The sequence below is a fragment of the Oncorhynchus nerka genome, linkage group LG13 (genome assembly GCF_034236695.1).
Source record: "Oncorhynchus nerka isolate Pitt River linkage group LG13, Oner_Uvic_2.0, whole genome shotgun sequence".
Classification (NCBI taxonomy): domain Eukaryota; kingdom Metazoa; phylum Chordata; class Actinopteri; order Salmoniformes; family Salmonidae; genus Oncorhynchus; species Oncorhynchus nerka.
Window position 1 is genome coordinate 66,971,488 of NC_088408.1, and position 19,454 is coordinate 66,990,941.

General features: G+C 43.1%; 1 protein-coding gene across 1 annotated transcript; it reads right to left on the minus strand.

The window, feature by feature from the left end:
• Positions 1 to 15,420: 15,420 nt before the first annotated feature.
• Positions 15,421 to 17,683, minus strand: aplnra (apelin receptor a). Its single transcript, XM_029678902.2, has one exon. It carries the CDS (start codon positions 17,488 to 17,490, stop codon positions 16,405 to 16,407), a length of 1,086 nt encoding a protein of 361 aa, XP_029534762.1. The 5' UTR covers positions 17,491 to 17,683; the 3' UTR covers positions 15,421 to 16,404.
• Between the last annotated feature and the right edge of the window lie 1,771 nt (positions 17,684 to 19,454).

A 19,454-nucleotide genomic window follows, 5' to 3' on the forward strand; every position in this document is an offset into this window, starting at 1 on the left:
GACTTTTCTTCTGCCTTCAACATAATCCAGCCTTATATTCTGGCGCAGAGAGTCATTCGGGACTTCTCCTTAGATGATTGGCTGGTTTTGTTGCTGTTGGACTTCCTGAACCAACGCTTACAGCGTGTCAATATAGGTCCCCACATGTCGGATATACGCAATACCAACACAGGCGCTCCTCAAGGATGTGTTTTGTCCCCACTCCTGTACATCTTGTACACTAATAGTTGTACTAGTTCCCATAATGACAGACACCTTGTTAAGTTCGCTGATGACACTGCCTTGATCAGCCTGTTGCATGATGACGAGGAACATCATGGCCCGGTCCTAGATGACTTTGTAGAGTGGTGTGAGGAATCACACTTGGTCCTCAATACCAACAAGACCAAAGAGATGTGCATAGACTTGAGGAAGCGTACAACACCTACCTCTGCAGCATCTATCAGAGGTCAGAACATAGAGATCGTAGAGGAATACAAATACCTGGGAGTCCTCTTGGACAATAAGCTTCAGTTGAGTAAATGTGCAGACCTGATCTACAAAAAGAGCCAACAGAGACTGTACTTTCTCAAAAAGCTGGAATCTTTTAATGTAGACTGTACTATACTGACTCTGTTTTACATATATTTTATTGAGAGTATTTTAACTTTTTGTATTGTTTGTTGGTTTGGCAATGTCACTGTCAGCCAGAGAAATATGCTGAGAAGGATTATCACCACAGCAAGCAAGGTACTTGGAGTCAAACAGACAGGCCTGAATGAGATCTTTAAGGTCAGGGCCCTCCGCAAGGCTCACTATATCATTTTAGACCCAGGCCACCCCCTGTACCCAGACTTTGAACTACTCCCCTCTGGGCACACCCCTCAGCAGGAAAAACAGAACTAGACAATAATTTGTGCCAGGTGTGATATCCCTCCTAAATAGCTCGGGCTAATGTTCCTATCGACTCCCTAAGGCCAGCAGGCTAGTCTTTAAAAAAAAAAGTGTTATTTCTTTATTTATTATAAATATTATTTAAAAAATGTATTGGTATGTAACTGATATGAAAGTTGTATTGTCAATTTTGTTTTGTATTTAAACGCCACTTTAAATGTGTACATGACACTGCAACAAAATTTCCCCATGGGGACAATAAAGTCAGTAAGTAAGTATTAATTTGACAATTCTATGGAATCATTCCACTAAAACTGGCTGGCTAGCTAGCTAGTTAACGAACATACAGTGCAGATACATTCTTCAATTTGTGCTGAGGAGTATTTTTATCCGCTCACACAGAGTATTTTTTATTATTATTATTTTTCATTTACATTTATTAGCGGGTGCTGCAACACACTTACTTCCTCCGGCTATGTATCTTTATCACAGCAAAGCCAAACCGTGGTTGACCAACTACCTGACCAAAATGGTGACCCTTAACTCCGTCATAAGAAGGTTCATAACCATTCTAGTTCATGCCCATTCTAGGATCTCTATGGGTGTGCAGAAGGGTCTCTCTCGCTCTCTCTTCTACTTCTTTATGAAGCTGCCATTTGCTGACCAAACTGAGGAATTTCAAAGTGATGAGTGTTACCTCTTTTTGGTCAGCAGATGGCAGCTTCATAAAGAAGTAGAAGAGAGCGCGAGAGGGACCCTTATGCACACCCATAGAGATCCTAGAATGGGCATGAGCAAGGTCACTATTTTGGTCAGGTTGTTGGTCAACCATGGTTTGGCTTTTTGGTTTCTCATCAACAGCAAACGTTTGTGCTGGAAATGTAATTGGAGTAGGTGCTTGCAATTTGTTCTTTGTATTTGCAACTTTAACAATTTTTTCTATATTACAATAATAGAATACACAACTGCAACTTTTAAAACAGCCATGCATCTCTTGATCGTCGCCAGCGTCTGTCCCAAGATCCCTGCTTGCCCTCGTAGCCCAGCCAGGATCTGATAGATTCCAGTGCAGAGCTAAGGCAAGCCAACTAATACTGGGGGCACCTGTCAGGAAGAAGGGGGGGGGGGGGGTCTCTACAGGCCCTAGGATTCACGATGCCAGAGAATGGGAGGGGCATGTGACAGGAAGGAGGTGCAGACAGAGCACAGCATCACACCAAGTAATCACTGAGGCAGCTTTGTTCTGTTATTTGTGCAGCATTGGCCCCTATTGATATGTGTGCTCAAATCGAGGAAGCTGTCAAGGGCACCTGGCAAGGGTTAGGGGCAGTAATGTTTGATGGCGTCGCAGAGGTCTACAGGGTGAGATATGGTGAGAAATATGGAAGAACATCCCTGATATATATCATAATGCAAATGTTCCTGTGTGAGCATCACTAAGTCATAGCCTTGGAAGCCCAGTCTTCTCACATCAATGATATGGGACTATCTAAGTCATGTCAGATCACCTGAATGAGTCAGATTCTTACCATGTCAGAACTTATTATTTGAGTTTGGTAATAATTGGTTCAATAGAATGTACCCTTTTGGTCATTGTTTTTATTATTATTTATTTTTTGCCGGATCCGAGCACCTGTATGCATCCAGCTGAACTGGCACTGGGTATGGTCAATGACAGGAGATGCATTTAGGTCTGTAATGGGCATGGGGGCAGTGTGCCCAGAGGCACCACTCTCTCACAATGGATGGGATAGAGGATGTTGTGAAGAGGAGCTTTGTACCCCAGGGAGGATGAGCCTTGAGCGCCCAAATCCGGAAGGCCACGAACCAAGCACATTCAGCTCTGGCCAAGGCACGCTGTCATCGGAAGCATCACATAACGATGTCCACCCAAAAGCACTGCTAATATGCCTTGGTTTCTCCTGTGATAGGTTGTTTTGAAATTTCTCAATATTATAAGGAATCTAGTCATCATTCAGTTCAGTTTAGTAATAATGGAAGTCATCAGGGTTTCAAAAACATTTTCTGATTATTTTTGTGGCCAGGTTTATTTGCCACATGCCCATCCATCCTTGACCAATGATTCTGAAAACCAGGTTATTTTATTGTCACATACACCAGATAGGTGCAGTGAAATGTGTTGTTTTACAGGGTCAGACATAGTAGTACAGCACCACTGGAGAAAATAAGGGCTAAGTGCCTTGCTCAAGTGTACATCGGCACATTTTTTACCTTGTCGCCTTGGGTATTCAAACCAGCGACCTGTCGGTTACTGGCCCAACGCTCTACGACACGTAGTCAGTAGCGGACAGGATGAGGGATCCAGGTGGCTGCCTGTCTGTCTATCCATCTTACCCCACATTGCCGTTGTTCATTTCCTTCAAAACACATATGCACTTCCTTCTTTTTGAACCTGCCTAGCTGCTTATTGATGTTTATTGCACAGTTAAAACCGATGACAAAGTTATCGTTGTTGTCTTGGTGTTGACATGGGAGCACAGTTATTTTACTGCTCCTTTTGTTCATAAAATATATATATAAATTTATTTACTTTTTACCCCTCCACCACCCTCCTCTTCGGAGGACAAATATTGTCGTTTTTTTTTACAGCTTTTTTGCTACATATACATACATTTTAACTATACATTTTACATACACATTTTACATATGCATTTTACATACGTGGTACTTTTATATATAACAACAATACATTACCAAGCAGACTCTTTAATCCCACCCCTCAACCACACTCAGCCCATCCCACCTATCACCACAGACCTCAGCTCTTTAATCCCACCCCTTAACCACACTCAGCCCATCCCACCTATCACCACAGACCGCCCTTGTTTGGTTTCCATGTGCCATATATTTTTCAATTGTGCTGTGATGTGTTACAAAATGTTTGAATCTTTCTAATCGTTTGTTATCCACAGATTGTGAGCTAAAGATGGAAACCTTTCCTACGAGTATTCTTATATTATTTATTGATTGGCTATGGCTTTTCAGATCGCCCCAACACTGCTATTTGTAAGGTTCATTTGAACTGAATGTTGTTTTTTCATCAAATAGCTGCTGTCTCATCAAAAAGATCCCCCTGAAAAAAATGTTTAACGGGGGCATGATTTTCACCTTCTCGATGATGTCTGAAAGGTGCCACATATATCAGATTATTAATAAAGGACAGATCATCAATAAGTCAAGCTTTATTCAATGCATATCTAATTTGGACATTACTAATGATCACACCCACACATCACAAATGGATAATCAGGTCCATTTTTTACATCTCAACCATTAGCAGGGCAATGAGGAAGGAAGTCAACCCGTTTTGAGGTCAGTCAGTGTCACGCCCTCTGTTTTTACATCAGTCTCTGCTACAACACAGCTGTCTCTCAGGAATACACACGTTGTACCCTCTACTGTGTCTGGTACTTAGGTAGTATTAGGTAGTATTATTGCTCAGTTTATGATACTACTTAAAGTGTACGCGACTCACAATGTGGAGTATTTTAATTTCCTGTAGAATGTCAATGATCAGAATTCTGCGAGAAGTGCCACCGATCCTGATTTACATCTAGTATTTTATGCTTCACTTACTGTATTACAAAATACAAGGGTCTAGTCTTCATTCTTTATATCCTTTTATGCACTCGTCCAACTGGCTGAAATCCTCCTCGCCCAAGCAGCCCTGTCTGACACTGGTACCAGTGGGTGGAACAAGGTGTGGTCCTGGGCATGAATAAAAACAACATGTCTAAACAACATCGGTCCATTCAGAGAATCTGCTTTTATCAGATGGCTGTTAAAAACTTCTCAGATCTCCCACCCAGTGAAGGCCCAAAAGGCCAAACTGTTACCATTCTGTTACGAATCCCTTTTGGCCCGACAGTCTAGGGGGGATGGTAATGAGACCCGTAACATAACTCATGCAAATTATTATTGTGACAAAGTAAAAGTGTGAACGAAATAACCACGACAACAGAAATCTACCGTCAAACTCCAGGTTTATTTATAAACACACGGTAATGGGGGGAGCAGGAAAAGGGGCTGAGCTGGACCCAAGGAAAGAAACAATAAGTATTCAAAAACACCCCTAAGCTAGACTAGCCTACTTTAACAACAGCTAACTAACTAACCAAAAATACAGTGGGTGGTCCGCCCAGTTCTAACTAGTGTATTTAACAAAGTTCACCTACGGGTAGTGTATGCCCATGGGTGACTTGTCTTGGTTTCCCCCTTTTCCCACCAGCAACAAACAAACACCATAACCAAAAACAATACTCACAGGTGATGACAAAGTGCTATGGAGGGGCTTTAAACAAAAGAGAGGTTAAGACACAAAGCGAGAGTGAAACACAGAGACCTACAGACATGGCATTTACAGAGAGATTGAGCTAGAGATTGAGCTAGAGATTGCTTTAGAACAAACAAATGATGGGGTTTTTAAACCATGGGGAAGGAACTGTGATAGGGTAGGAAGTAGGAGGAGGTGTGTCTTCTGATTGATGATTGATTGTTGACTGATTGGGGAGTGATGATTTTCACCTGTGAGGGGAGAAGGAGAGAAAAGAAACACACACACAGGATACACACACACACAGGATAACTTTATCCGTAACACATCCCAATACTGCTGCCTTACTGTAGACAGTACAAGTCTGGGCTATCTCACCTGTACAGTGTGTTGGTGTAACAGGTTAGTGAGGGAAGGGCACTTCCTGGTCGAACAGGACAGCTGATGATGTAATGGGTCACTACTCAACATACAGCCTAGGGGAAGATTATCTGAGACACAGTACAGTGTAGTACAGCTACAGAGAGAAAGAGAGAGAAAGAAAGAGAGAGAGACAGAGAGAGAAGGAGACAGAGAAAGACCGAGTTAGTTACAGAGAGACAGAGAGTGAGACACACAGAAAGAGAGAGAGACACAGAGAGAGAGAGAGAGAGGGGGGGGAGAGAGGGAGAGAGACAGCGAGAGAGAGACAGCGAGACAGAGAGAGAGGGAGAGAGAGAGAGAGAGAGAGAGGGTGAGACAGAGAGAGAGAGAGAGAGAGAGAGAGAGAGAGAGAGAGAGAGAGAGAGAGAGAGACAGAGACAGGGACAGAGAAAGACAGAGTTAGTTACAGAGAGACAGAGAGTGAGACACACAGAAAGAGAGAGAGACACACAGAGAGAGAGAGAGAGAGAGGGGGGGAGAGAGAGAGAGGGAGAGAGACAGCGAGAGAGAGAGACAGCGAGACAGAGAGAGAGGGAGAGAGAGAGAGAGGGTGAGACAGAGAGAGAGAGAGAGAGAGAGACAGCGAGACACAAAGAGAGAGAGAGACAGGGACAGAGAAAGACAGAGTTAGTTACAGAGAGACAGAGAGTGAGACACACAGAAAGAGAGAGAGACACACAGAGAGAGAGAGAGGGGGGAGAGAGAGAGAGGGAGAGAGACAGCGAGAGAGAGACAGCGAGACAGAGAGAGAGGGAGAGAGAGAGAGAGAGAGAGGGTGAGACAGAGAGAAAGAGAGAGAGAGACACAGAGACAGAGAGAGAGGAGGAGGATTAAAGATAATGGTTCTAGACACTGTAACATCATGGTTGTGTATTGACCGTCCAATTGTTCTCCTTTTCATTGTAATGCATAAAGACCTGTATTATCCCATTAGCTCAGATTACAAGATCTTCAATTGCTATCTTTGTTTAGGTTTAAATCCCAATCAGTGAGTGATTGTTGACAACTTGCTGGCCACATAGAAAAGTTTTGTTTTTTTACAATACTCCCCCATCCTCAAGTTACACTATCTCGATTTTTCAACGTCCATCGTCCATTATGGATATTATTTAAGTCACCATTCATCAAAGCACATGAGTGTCTTACAGAGAAGACAGACTGCAGACACCATAGTATTTTTGGAGAAAAACAAGCTCATTACTGTAAAGACAGCAATTATAGTCATTCCTATCAATCACTATCAATGGAGCTTCGTATTAATGTTTTGTTCCGCAAAACCGATTTCGTAACTATAGTGACATATATAAATGAAACATATGAAAAACCTAATCTTCAAATAAGCGACAAGAGTGGTGAGATAAGCTTGCAGCATTGATCAACAATGATAATCTTTGCCTGGGGGTCCATTTGTCCTTTCTGACCTTTCAGAGTGGAGAGAATTGAGTCCACACAGAGAATGGATGAGGTCTGCCCTGAGACGTCTGTTGATGGATCAGACCTTGTGAAATGAGTTAATGTTTGTCCTGCGGTCACAGGAGGATTATGAGGGGGTCCTGACAGAGTGACCCATGGACTGTCAGAGTGTATAGGGGGTCTGCCCTTTGACCCCAACAGATTGGAACCAGCCAGGTGGATTAACAGGCTCCCCACCGGCCTGCCCTTTGGCTGAGGGTTGAAAAATACTTATGGAAATACGATTTTTCTCAGTCAGGTTTTGCTCATCTACGTCTCTCCTCTTTAATTCACTCACAACCTGCAATTTCTGGGGTTACGCCACACACACACAGGAATGCTGGCTGTGTGTCAGGGCAGGGCTCACAAATACCATGGTGTGAGCATGTGTGCAGAATGAGTGCTTCACACACGTTAAGAACAGGGGAGAGAGATCGGAATGCATGGAACAGAAACTGAGGTTTCCACACAACACAAGGCAGCTGGTTCAGGCTGAAGTGCATCGGACATAGCTGAACAATTGTTCAAGCCCTGCTATGGAGGCTTGCTTTGCAAAACGTCAAAATGAATTTTCCAGAAGGTACATGGCATGAAATAATTTGAAAATTATGAAAGTGGAGGCTTAAATCTCACAAGAGATATTAGGATATTGAACTTTGAGGTTCCCAAAAGACAAACTGTTCTCAGTTTCAGTGATTTACTTACTTTTAGACTGCCATTACGCTTCATTTTTGCAAGCTCTTTGAATATTTATCACACTGTAACACTGTCTGGTCTCCTTTGCAGAAGGATAAATGGTTCCTTTGAACTGGGGTGAAGTCAGAGATTGTTGACATTGGTTGAGTAGTCTCCTATAAAGTGTTGTTTAACTTCAAGTTAATGTACCTTTCTCTATTTTCTTCTCAAACTGCTCATTACAGTGCTGTGGAGAAGCAAGATGGGGGTGGGGGGGTATTTAAAACATCAAAGGAACTCACTTTGGGGGGCTCCTCTGCGAGAGAAAGACAAATAGAGAGAAACCCACAGTGTGGAAGGGTGTGTGGAACTGATGTATTGTAAACGCACAGGACAGGCAGGGAGATGAACCCATGGAAAAATACCATCCCAATATTAAGAGTCCTAAATTGCTAGTTGGGTCATGGGGTGGGGGCATTCCAATGAGTTGGTTCTGGAGCTGTTGGATGGTTGTTGGTTGTATTTAGGTTTGGTAATCGGCAAATAACTTAGTTGAAATATACACAAGGACTTTTAATGAAATACCATTATGTCCTTATATAGGATAAAGCTAACTCCTTCATCTTCTGGGGAAGGAATCAGTTTCATCCACCCCGACCAGCCTGGTATCATAGACTAAACATAACATAGTAAATTGAAATCCAAACCGCTCAAATTAGTATGATATGTTTGCTATGTGAGGTATGGTTACATAAGGCAATAGGTTACTTAAGGCAAAAAAATTTGGGTGGTTGGTTGGGATGGATGGGTATGAGTATAACGTGAATGTCCAGCAACCTAAAAGTTGCATGTTCAAATTTCATCACAGACAGTTTTAGCTAATTAGCAACTCTGCAACTACTTACTACTTTTTATCTACTTTGCAGCTACTTAGTAGGTTAGCTTACCTTTACATTAACCCTTTAACCTAACTCCTAATCTTAACCCTAACCCCTAGCCTCACTAATGTTAGCCACATAGCTAATGTAAGCGCTAGCCACCTAGCTAACGTTAGCCACAACAAATTGGAATTCATATGAAACCATATGAAACAAAACATATCATTCTAATTGGAGTGTCCTGGATGTACGTTTACTATGTTATGTCTACCCCTGAGTCCAGGTTGCCCCGACAAGAAAGGGGTTCCTGCTACTTTCTGGGGTTCTCAGAGGTCAGACTTGGTCATGTTTGGCCCATGTGTTTTGATGGATCAGAAGCTCTATTGTCTAGACTGGTGTGGAGCCCATGCACAGACGCATTCAGTTATTAACACTGTTGTGTGAGAGTCCTAATCCTCCAGCCAGATAGGGTTTCCCCTTTACAGACAAGCAGACTTCAGTCCCTCCACAAGGCCACAGTCTCAACTCAGCCTGTTTTTATCGTTAGACAGCATGTGCTCGTACAATCACCAATAACACACTGCTCGAGCTAGTGATCACTGTACATCCAATTATATCATGTTTCACTTCAAACCTATCCGTGGCTTATGGTCATATCTGATGTTGGTTGTGTTTTTAAGGTGGTCACTAAAATCCGATGTGACCAGGAAAGACTTGTTGAATCTGACACACTCTGTCATTCTACATTTAACTCACCCCTAAAATTCTGAATGAGAACTTTTCATTAGTAGATACCGTCCTTTCATTCTTTCTATCTACCCCCCCCCAATGGGACCAAATTGTGTCCCATTAAAGTGCCCCTCACCTGATCCCCTGAACGTGGGCTCCAGTGGCTCCTTTGTGTTACAGCTCACATGTAGCCAGGGTAGGGTCTAATAATTATGCCCTGTGCTAAGCAGGATGACACCCCAGGCCTCCCTGTTCTGTGGAGGGATGTAGTGGGGGAGGGGAGGTGAGGGGTCCCTAAACCTCTATTCTCACAGCTCTCTTGTTCCATTCTCTATATGTAACTTCACTAATTGTTTTTTGTTAATGATGTGAGGTTCTAACAGGATCTTTGTGAGTACACAGGCCTTTAGCAAGTGCTTTGTTTGTTTGATGAACATTTGAGTATTTGAGTTACTGTTTGTATTTTTAAAGGCCTGCAAATGTGTTATGGGCTCCATTCTCTGATCTCAGGTGTTTTCTGTAACTTTATTTTGACATATGATACTGTGTGTGTGCGTGTGTGTGTGTGCGGGTGCGTGTGTGTATGTTCATGAGACAGGTGGACGGATGCTGGGGGGAAAGTAGGGATAGTGTTGACAGGCTGTGGAATGTGTCAGATCTCTGTTTACACACACACACACACACACACACACACACACACACACACACACACACACACACACACACACACACACACACACACACACACACACACACACACACACACACACACACACACACACACACACACACACACACACACACACACACACGCACATGCATACACACTAATTACTATGTGTTTGTATGTGCTTGGGTGCGCCTGAAATGCGTGGACATTTGTAGCTGTGTGGGTGGGATAGGACAGCAGGGAGATCTGAGGGGAGGTCCGGAGTAGCGACCTGCAGTTGTGTTTAGGTTCAGTTGTGGGGTGCTCAGATGCTCCATTTGAGTGTGGCAGCTCACGCTGATGACAACACTCAAGGACAGACACCTGTGTTTCTGGGGTTGGAGTGGGGACTACGGGAGGTGAGTTGGACTGGTGGTGAACATCAATTAAGCAGGGTATATGCTGCATGGCTTTCTCCATCTTGACATGGGGTGACAGTTGTGTGAACATTGATACTCACCCCCAGGGCTGGTTCCAGGCATAAACAACATAAGCGGTCACTTAGGGCCCCTGGTCACTATATATATATATTTTTAGGAACTCAGTCGGGTAAGAATAGTAGAATACTAGAGGTGCAATTTCGATATTTGGTTGCACATCAGCATTTTTTCTCTTGTTACACTAAATATACAAAAGTATGTGGACCTTTCAAATTTGTGGATTCGGCTATTTCATCTTCTACCGAGTTCCAAACTGGCTCTGGAAGCAACGTCAGCACAAGGACTGTTCGTCAGGAGCTTCATGAAATGGGTTTCCATGGCTGAGCAGGCACACACAAGCCTAAGATCACCATGCGTAATGCCAAGCGTCGGCTGGAGTTGTGTAAAGCTTGCCGCCATTGGACTCTGGAGCAGTGGAAACGTGTTCTCTGGAGTGATGAATCACACTTCACCATCTGGCAGTCCGATGGATGAATCTGGGTTTGGCGGATGCCAGGAGAATGCTACCTGCCTGAATGCGTATTGCCAACTTTAAAGTTTGGTGGAGGAGGATTAATGGTCTGGGCTGTTTTTCATGGTTCGGGCTAGGCCCCTTACTTACAAGGAAAGGAAATCTTAACGCTACAGCATACAATGACATTCTAGATGATTCTGTGCTTCCAACTTTGTGGCAACAGTTTGGGGAAAGCCCTTTCCTGTTTCAGCATGACAATGCCCCCGTGCACAAAGCAAGGTCCATACAGAAATGGTTTGTCGAGATCAGTGTGGAAAAATTTGACTGGTCTGCACAAAGCCCTGACCTCAACCTCATCGAACACCTTTGGGATGAATTGGAACGCAGACTGCGAGCCAGGCCTAATCACCCAAAATCAGTGCTCAAGCTCACTAATGCTCTTGTGGCTAAGTCCCTGCAGCAATGTTCCAACATCTAGTGGAAAGCCTTTCACCTGTGGAGGCTGTTATAACAGCAAAGGGGGGACCAACTCCATATTAATACCCATGATTTTGGAATGAGATGTTTGACGAGAAGGTGTACACATACTTTTGGTCATGTAGTGTATGTCAGTCACTGACAGCCACTCAATTAGCCATGTCAGCAAAACATTTTTAGATTAGTAGATAGTTTAGCCAGCTATCTAAAATAGTAGTAATCATGGCCGAATACCGACCGGGCATGCAGGCCACGTGCCCAGGTTCTCTGACCTCCAGGGGGCCCCCCAATGTTTGTGTTAGTAATTCATACTCAGGTATATTATATAAGCATGAAATAAGTCATGATAAAATGCGTAACATTTCTGGAAATAACTTTTTCTCAAAGCCCCATGGCAAAATAAGTATAATTGCATTCCATTTTTTATAAAATTGCAAAGTTCTCTCCGCCCCACGGCAAAATGTGTAGAAATGCAGACAACTTGGTGTTTAAACTGCAACATTTTCTCTGTGCCCCATGGTAAAATGTGTAGAATTGCAGGAAATTAACTTTAAACCTTACATCAACAAAAAATGTTGACGGGGTTGGGGGGCCCCCAACTTAATCTCACTTAGGGCCTCCAATAGGCTCGAGCCGGCCCTGAGCACAACCATCCTCCCATGCCCCCACCCTGATGAGGCATTTCAGTTATTCATAGGGTTGGGGTCTTGAACATTGACACTTTTTTGAACAACAACAAAACATGAGGACGACAACCTGTAGAACACAGAGCATCTAAACCAGGGGTTCTGAAACTTTTTCAGCCTGGGACCCAAATGAGAAATTCTGTGTTTTCCTGGAACCCAACCTTATGAAAACATGCAACTATACGTTAATATTAGTACATTTAATTTCCCTTATGTCAGCCTAAAACAAATGCAATATAGACAAATAACAATGAAATGAAATATAATAATATAAATAGCTATTCATGTTTATTTCCCCCTATTAAAAACACTTTTACATATCTGTCTAGGTTGGAACTGTTGCTGTTCAAATATAATAAATCATTTGTATTCTGAACTGGAATAAACTGATTGATCACATCACACAGATGTAGACCAGAAACACATACAGTTGAGAAGTGAGAGGTGTGGCTGGTTGAAGATTCAACCAGCAAGTCTATTCTGGGTTCAGTTTTTAACAGTGTAACACTGAGGTCATGTTCAGCATTGACACTGTTTCTGTACTTGTTTTTAAGTACTTGTTACTTATGCTAGTACTTGAGAACCCTGACTAGCATAAGTATGTGGTACCAAACTGAATCAGAACATCTACTGCTTTCTCAGCCAGGCAGGAGACCGCTTCCTGCTGTAGATGAGCAACCCTGGACTGTGTGAGTGGGTTTTCCTCAAAAAGCATCTTGCTTCAATTTATTCCAGTTCAGAATTAAAAAAAATATGACTTGTATTTTAACAGTGACAGTTCCAACCTAGACCTTTTCCACCAATCATTTCTACATTAAGATGAACAGTAGGCCTGATCCTTTTTCATCTTCATACGTACTGTTACTTAGGGTTGCAGTATCAGTTATTTCTCCGAGTTTGTATGAAACCAAGAGAGAGAAACTCATCGCGGTACTTGCGTTTCATGACAATTGAGTTCAGTCAGAACTTGCGGCTAGCTTGACTCCATCTGATGACAGAAGTGAGTGAGTGGGAATGACTGGCAGCACATCATCCTTAGTCATTGGCTGACAGCACATCATCAGTTGCTCTTGGCCAAATCAATTCCAGTAATTCATGAAATGATGATACATTTACTCTGACATGTCGCCACCCACCATTAACAGGTCCGCGACCCGTATTTTAAGAAAGACTGATCTACACGCACACACACGCACACACAAAATCACAGAAAGCGTGTCTGGGATTTTAAAAAGCTAACACTGATGCTTTTTCACTGGCTGTAGCCTTCATATTCCCACTCTGCCTTGGTCAGCTGGTATTCTGGGTGACTTATCCAAAAACTGCCACTGGCTAACACCATCAGACAAGCTGTCAGTCCGACTCATCTCAATAACAACAACAGGTCTGGCCAGTCGACCATATGCAAGATTGCATCCTATCTCTTCTTACATGATCTGTTATTAGTAGTTTGTTTGTAATCAGGTAACCAGGTGTAACAATCAACATGAGTAGTCTCTCAAACTTGAATGCTTGCATTTAGTTGTGTAATTTTCTCTGACTGTTGTGTGGTCCTTTAAGGGTTTAGGTTATGGCATAATTCAGAATTACAATCATATGGGATTTATTTTATGCTCTATCATTGTCAAATACGTTCCCTTTCCCAGATGGCAAATGAGTAACATATGATCTCTCACACACAGAAAGATGAATCACTTCTCGCTCTCACTATTTCACATATGTAGTTAGTTTTGGCTGTGCCAAAGGATGAAATTTGACAAAACTGTAAAATGATGATCCTGTCCAATAACTCTCTCCCACTCTGTCTCCCTTTGTCTGTCTCTCTTTCTCTCCCTCTGATCTCAGCAGGCAGAGTCATCCACTTTTATCTTCGGCGTCTGTCGGTTGGAGCATCTGCAGACACCCCCTCCTCCCCCCACCTCGTCCCTCCTCAGTGCTTCTGACTGCAATCTCTTGTCAACAGGGACAAATATCGACTTGTCCTGCAGCCCAATTTATGCCAGGATTGGGAACCTAGCACCCGAAAACTCATGATTATGTCCAACAGAGCTCATTACTGTCAAATCAAAGGGCCCCTCATAGGAGTCACTCATTGGTAATGACCCCGTTATTCAGCCAACATGTGGGGGTGTTGACCCGCAAACTCTCAGTGAATAATGATCATAATTTGGTTGGTGCTTACATTTGTCCTATGTCACACATGTACAAGTGTGTATTAATACGCATGTCTGAATTAGATTTTTATATGTAACCGATGTGAAATGGCTTGCTAGTTTGCAGGGTGCGCGCTAATAGTGTTTCAATCGGGGACGTCACTCACTCTGAGACCTTGAAGTAGTTGTTCCCCTTGCTCAGCAAGGGCTGTGGCTTTTGTGGTGCGATGGGTAACGATGCTTCGAGAGTGGCTGTTGTTGATGTGTGCAGAGGGTCCCTGGTTCGAGCCCAGGTAGGGGCGAGGAGAGGGACGGAAGCTATACTGTTACACATATCCCAACTCTCCCTGAGACACCCTCGGACTGTTGGGTTACAGCCAGGGTCTGCCATTATCAACAGCAACCCTGGAGCAATTAGGATTAAGTCCCTTGCTTCAGGGCCCATCGACAGATTTTTGACCTTGTTGGCTCTGGGATTCAAACTAGGAACCTTTCAGTTACTGGCCCAACCCTCTAACCTCTAAGATAACTGCCACCGAATAGACAGCCCAGTATAACTAGTTCCCCTACTGGTGCAACGCTGTGCCAATATTTGTTTGTATTTCTAGGGAATGAAACATGTGGCATGCTGTAAAAGTCTCTAGACACAGTTAAGTAAACCTTTGCCTGGAAGGTAATTGATAAAGGATCTCAATGAAAATATGTTTAAAGACAAGTTCAAGCTCACGCCTTGCTGTGCTTAAATCACATCAGTATAGTGTGATCCAGTCAAGGCTCTATTCAATCAAAACCTGTATCCAGACACAAAAGCAATAGTGTAGTAGGAATGTTGTTTTTCCCTATCGTTCAGATCTGTATACCGGTTTTGATTGAATAGGGTTGAGTGTTTGGTCCAGTGCTGTAAACCAAGAGCAAGACATTCATAGCAGAGCTGCAGCCCTCTGGGCATCCTTATCACTGAAATAACAGAATGATGTTGAAATCCTATACTCTCTGATGAAACTAATGTGAAAGTTCACATGTGCAGAATGAATAAAGCATTAACACACCATAACAATTAGTCCTGAATTTCATGAAAGACAGAACTTTGTGTGTTATTTCAAACAGAACCAAAGGCAAAGAGAATACACATACCCGTATTTCTTGAGGAAATTCAACAAAAAGATCAACAAGGACATTATTTTTATAGAACATATTTCTTTAATACAGTAGTTAGTTACACGGATGTCAAAAGATACAACATATATGCATAATAATAAAACATTCATGAAGTTTCCTTTTCCCATCTGACACCAAGAGTGCACTGTAAAGCCCCCACCCCACCTGCTTCCCCGACAACATTTGTCTGCTGCCATCTGCCTGTCTGCCCCCCCCCTGTCTCCTCCTCAAAGTATGTAATTAAGCTGCAACACCTTAGCTCTTCTTACATCACCCCCCCCCCTCCGCCCAGTCTCCTACCTTCACAAACAACAAGCTTAAGAAGATAGTCTCTTTGCAAACAAACTTTCCCCTCTTTAACATTTAATTCATTTAACAAGTGCTTGTAATAAAACAAAAAATATCAACACATCTTAAACAGCAAAAGTACGAAAATACTGTACAAATTTGTGATTTACCCAGTGTAAACAGGTTTGCATATGAAATACATAACAACAACACAAATAAACCCTCTATGACTGTCTGCCTCTTTGTTCAGAATTCTGGTCCCTTGTAGAGTAAAGAATAACATTTGAAAAAGACAACAGGAAAATGATTGTGTCTGAAAATAATATTTACCTCTGTCACTTTCTGAAAGTTTGTGGAAGAAAAGGAAGCAGCGATATGGAGATCAGCCAGCTGGCCCCAGCTTCAGGGTCCAGTCCAGGGGTTAGAGGGAACCTCTGTAGGGTCGAGGACTCCCTGGGCTTCTCCCCTACCCAGTGAAGCACCCGTTGGGTTGGAAATGGGAGAGAAATGCACATACACTCAAGAATGAAAACATATATGCAAACCCATGTTCAGGAAAACAAAGTCAATTCATCTGATATGGTTCATTGTCTCTTTTACACCTTAAAAGCATTTCATTACGGACACCAAAAGTCTGTGCGTTTGCCAGTCAGTGTTCCTGTGGTGGCACAGGGATCCAGCCAGCGGTTCCACTCCACCTATCCGTCCCCTCTCTTTACACTTTGGTGGCCAGAGACTGTACCTCTGACTTCTGTGTCTGGGCGCTGAGCGTGGAGGACATGGAGCTCATCTGTCCATGCATGGCCTTCTTCAGGTTGAGCAGGCACAGGCACTGGGAGCGGAAGCGCAGGTCAAAGAAGGCGTACAGGAAGGGGTTGAGGCAGCTGTTGACATAAGCTAGGCAGGTAGCATAAGGGTGGGCCACCAGGAGGAAGCGCTCAAATCCACAGGAGCTGGGAGCCAGGTTCAGGTAGGAGAGGGCATCCATGCTCTTCAGCAAGTGGAATGGGGTCCAGCAGATGGCAAACACGACCACCAGGGTGGTGATGATCTTCAGCAGACGACGCTTCTTCTGATCCTCCTTCCGCAGGTTGTTAAAGTGGCGTGTGACGGTGCAGCCAATGAAGCAGTAGAAGATGGTCATGGCCAGGAAAGGCAGGAGGAAGCCCAGGGCGGAAGAGGACAGGCTGAGCCCTGCGATCCACAGGGACTCATGTCTCTCGTTCAGGGTGACCAGGCTGAAGTCCATGGCACAGGTGGTGCGGTTGCTGTTGATGTCGTCCATGGTGGTGCGGAACAGCAGAGTGGGCACGGCCAGCAGGCCTGAGAGGAGCCAGATGGCCCCTAGGGAGGCTAACATTGTGCCCCGCGACCGCAGCCGGCTGCTGGACAGAGAGTGGACGATAGCCAGGTAACGGTCAAAGCTCAGGCAGGTGAGGCAGAAGACACTGGCGTACATGTTGACCAGCACCACATAGCTGCTGATCTTACACAGGGCCACACCAAAGGGCCAGTGGTAGCCCAATGCAGTGTACACCGCCCAGAGGGGTAAAGTGATCACAAAGGTGAGGTCAGCCAGGGCCAAGTTGCCTATGTAGACGTCTGCTGCTCGGCGCTTGGACTTGGACCTCCACACGGTGAAGATGACCACTCCATTCCCAGACAGGCCCAGGATGAAGATGAGCATGTAGAGGACAGGGATGAGGGAGTAGGACGGCTCCCACTCAGAGTAGTCACACATAGTTTCATTGTCACCATAATAATAATCATCGGTATCTCTATACTCCACAGTTGGATCCATGCTGAAGTCAATTTTTTGTTTGGAACGAAAAATAAATTATAATGCTAAAAATCCGTTAGAGTGGAAAAAACCCGTTTCTGTGCAGTCCAAAACTGGTTCAGTAAAATTCAAATAAACCAATTGTCAACGCTGAAAACGAGAGAAACATTCATGTTACAGGAATGGTCAGTCCCTATCAGTCGCTGGAGAAGAACACAGACAGTATGAGTGAGTGGGGCAATGCTGCTTGGCTTTTTAAACTCAGTGCTCCACACCCCTTGTTCCCTCCCTCCCAGGACGAATCCCCCTCCCCATTAAACACTTAGCCCCGGCACCACCCTCCTCTTACCTCTCTCTAGCACAGCACACACTAGGATTTATCCAGTTGCGATGACGCCCCGTCAAGCTTTATTCATATCATTTGAAAATGGAAAGAAAAGCGAAAATATACGGTTAAATTGGCTCCCTAAAAACGTATATGTTTTGCAATATTTTTGAAAAGGTTATTGTTTAGAATTTACATCAATTTAAGTTATGTCAATTTAAATGAATAACCTTTCATTTTGAAAATAGTGCAGAAAAAATACAGACTAATTCGACAGGTTTGTGAGACTATAGACAGTAAGCTCATAGAAAATAGTGCTACTTCCAATGCAAATGTTTTTGTTAAGATATTGTAAAAGGACAACATGTTTGGTGCACCTGCAATGATTTCAACATTAGACCAATCAATTAAACACACGGCTTCAAAGATGTTCAACTGATTTGGAGAACTATTGCTCAATCTTTAGGGTTCACCGCATGTCTGGACAGGCAAGTTTTCTAATTCACGACTGAACTACTACGTTACAATGTAAATGCAACAATGCTAAAAGTAAGTGCTTATTTCCTAACCTGATGGTCTTGCCACTTACATTTGGATATCAACATGCTCTAATTAAAACAACAATAACAATAGGATAGTTAACATATTACAATAATAAGGGATACTATTCAGCTGCCAATGCAACATTGTTGCATGCAGAACTTCGGTGTGTCTGGATAAAAACTTGAAATTGAAATTAGATTGATAGGCGGGCACTTTAGAATTGGTTCAATTGGTTCAACGGTTTTAACGATTAAATTCAATGTAAACAGACAGCTCAGATGGTGTGTGAATTTAATTCTCACCTCTAGGGATTAATTTCCATGATAAAAAGACAAAAACATGCAGGATAAACAATAACAAAAGGAAACGCTGTTTTCGCCTTAACCCATCTTTGATTGACTCACTTTGACCGTGGTAATTTGGCCTATTGGCTCAACTTGCTAATGCCAAAATTAAAACACATAAACTAATATACTCCGGCTTTTAAATAAAAACTGTTTAGAAACTGAAATAAAAATTGTGTTGAGGGAAAATGTTAGGCCTATTTGGACCTCTTCCCACCGCCCAAGTTCTGCTCAGTCCCTATGCACTTAAGGAAACAAGTGCAGTGATTTTTCAACTGTAGGCTACAGCTAGATCTTGTTTTTTGGGGGGCTGTGACCCACTCCCCAAAGGTGGATCAGGGGGAGTTGGCATATGCAAAAAAAAAAACATTTTCAATTCACACTTGAAATAGGATAAATATAAGCACCCAACTCCTTTTTTAAGTTTCTGATCACACACAGTTAAAGCCTCCTTTAATATTTGAGATGAATGGGTAGATGAAACGTTTACAGTATGTAGAATATGATGTTCATCAAACAATCAAGAAACATAAAAGTGTCTTTAATTCCAAATGTGCATGTCAAAATCTTTCTGATCATAGAAGAGTATTTTCAGGAAAATACAAAACAAGGTTTGGAGGGTCAGTTCAGTGACTCTTCGTTATTCTTCTGCCACCTAAAAAAACGTAATGTGAAAAGTAGATTTTCAGCCCAGGCCTGATTTTCTAAGTGTTGATTCGGGTTGGGCCGGAACGAGTTTATGGTTTGCGCAACATTGTAACTAACCTATGTTT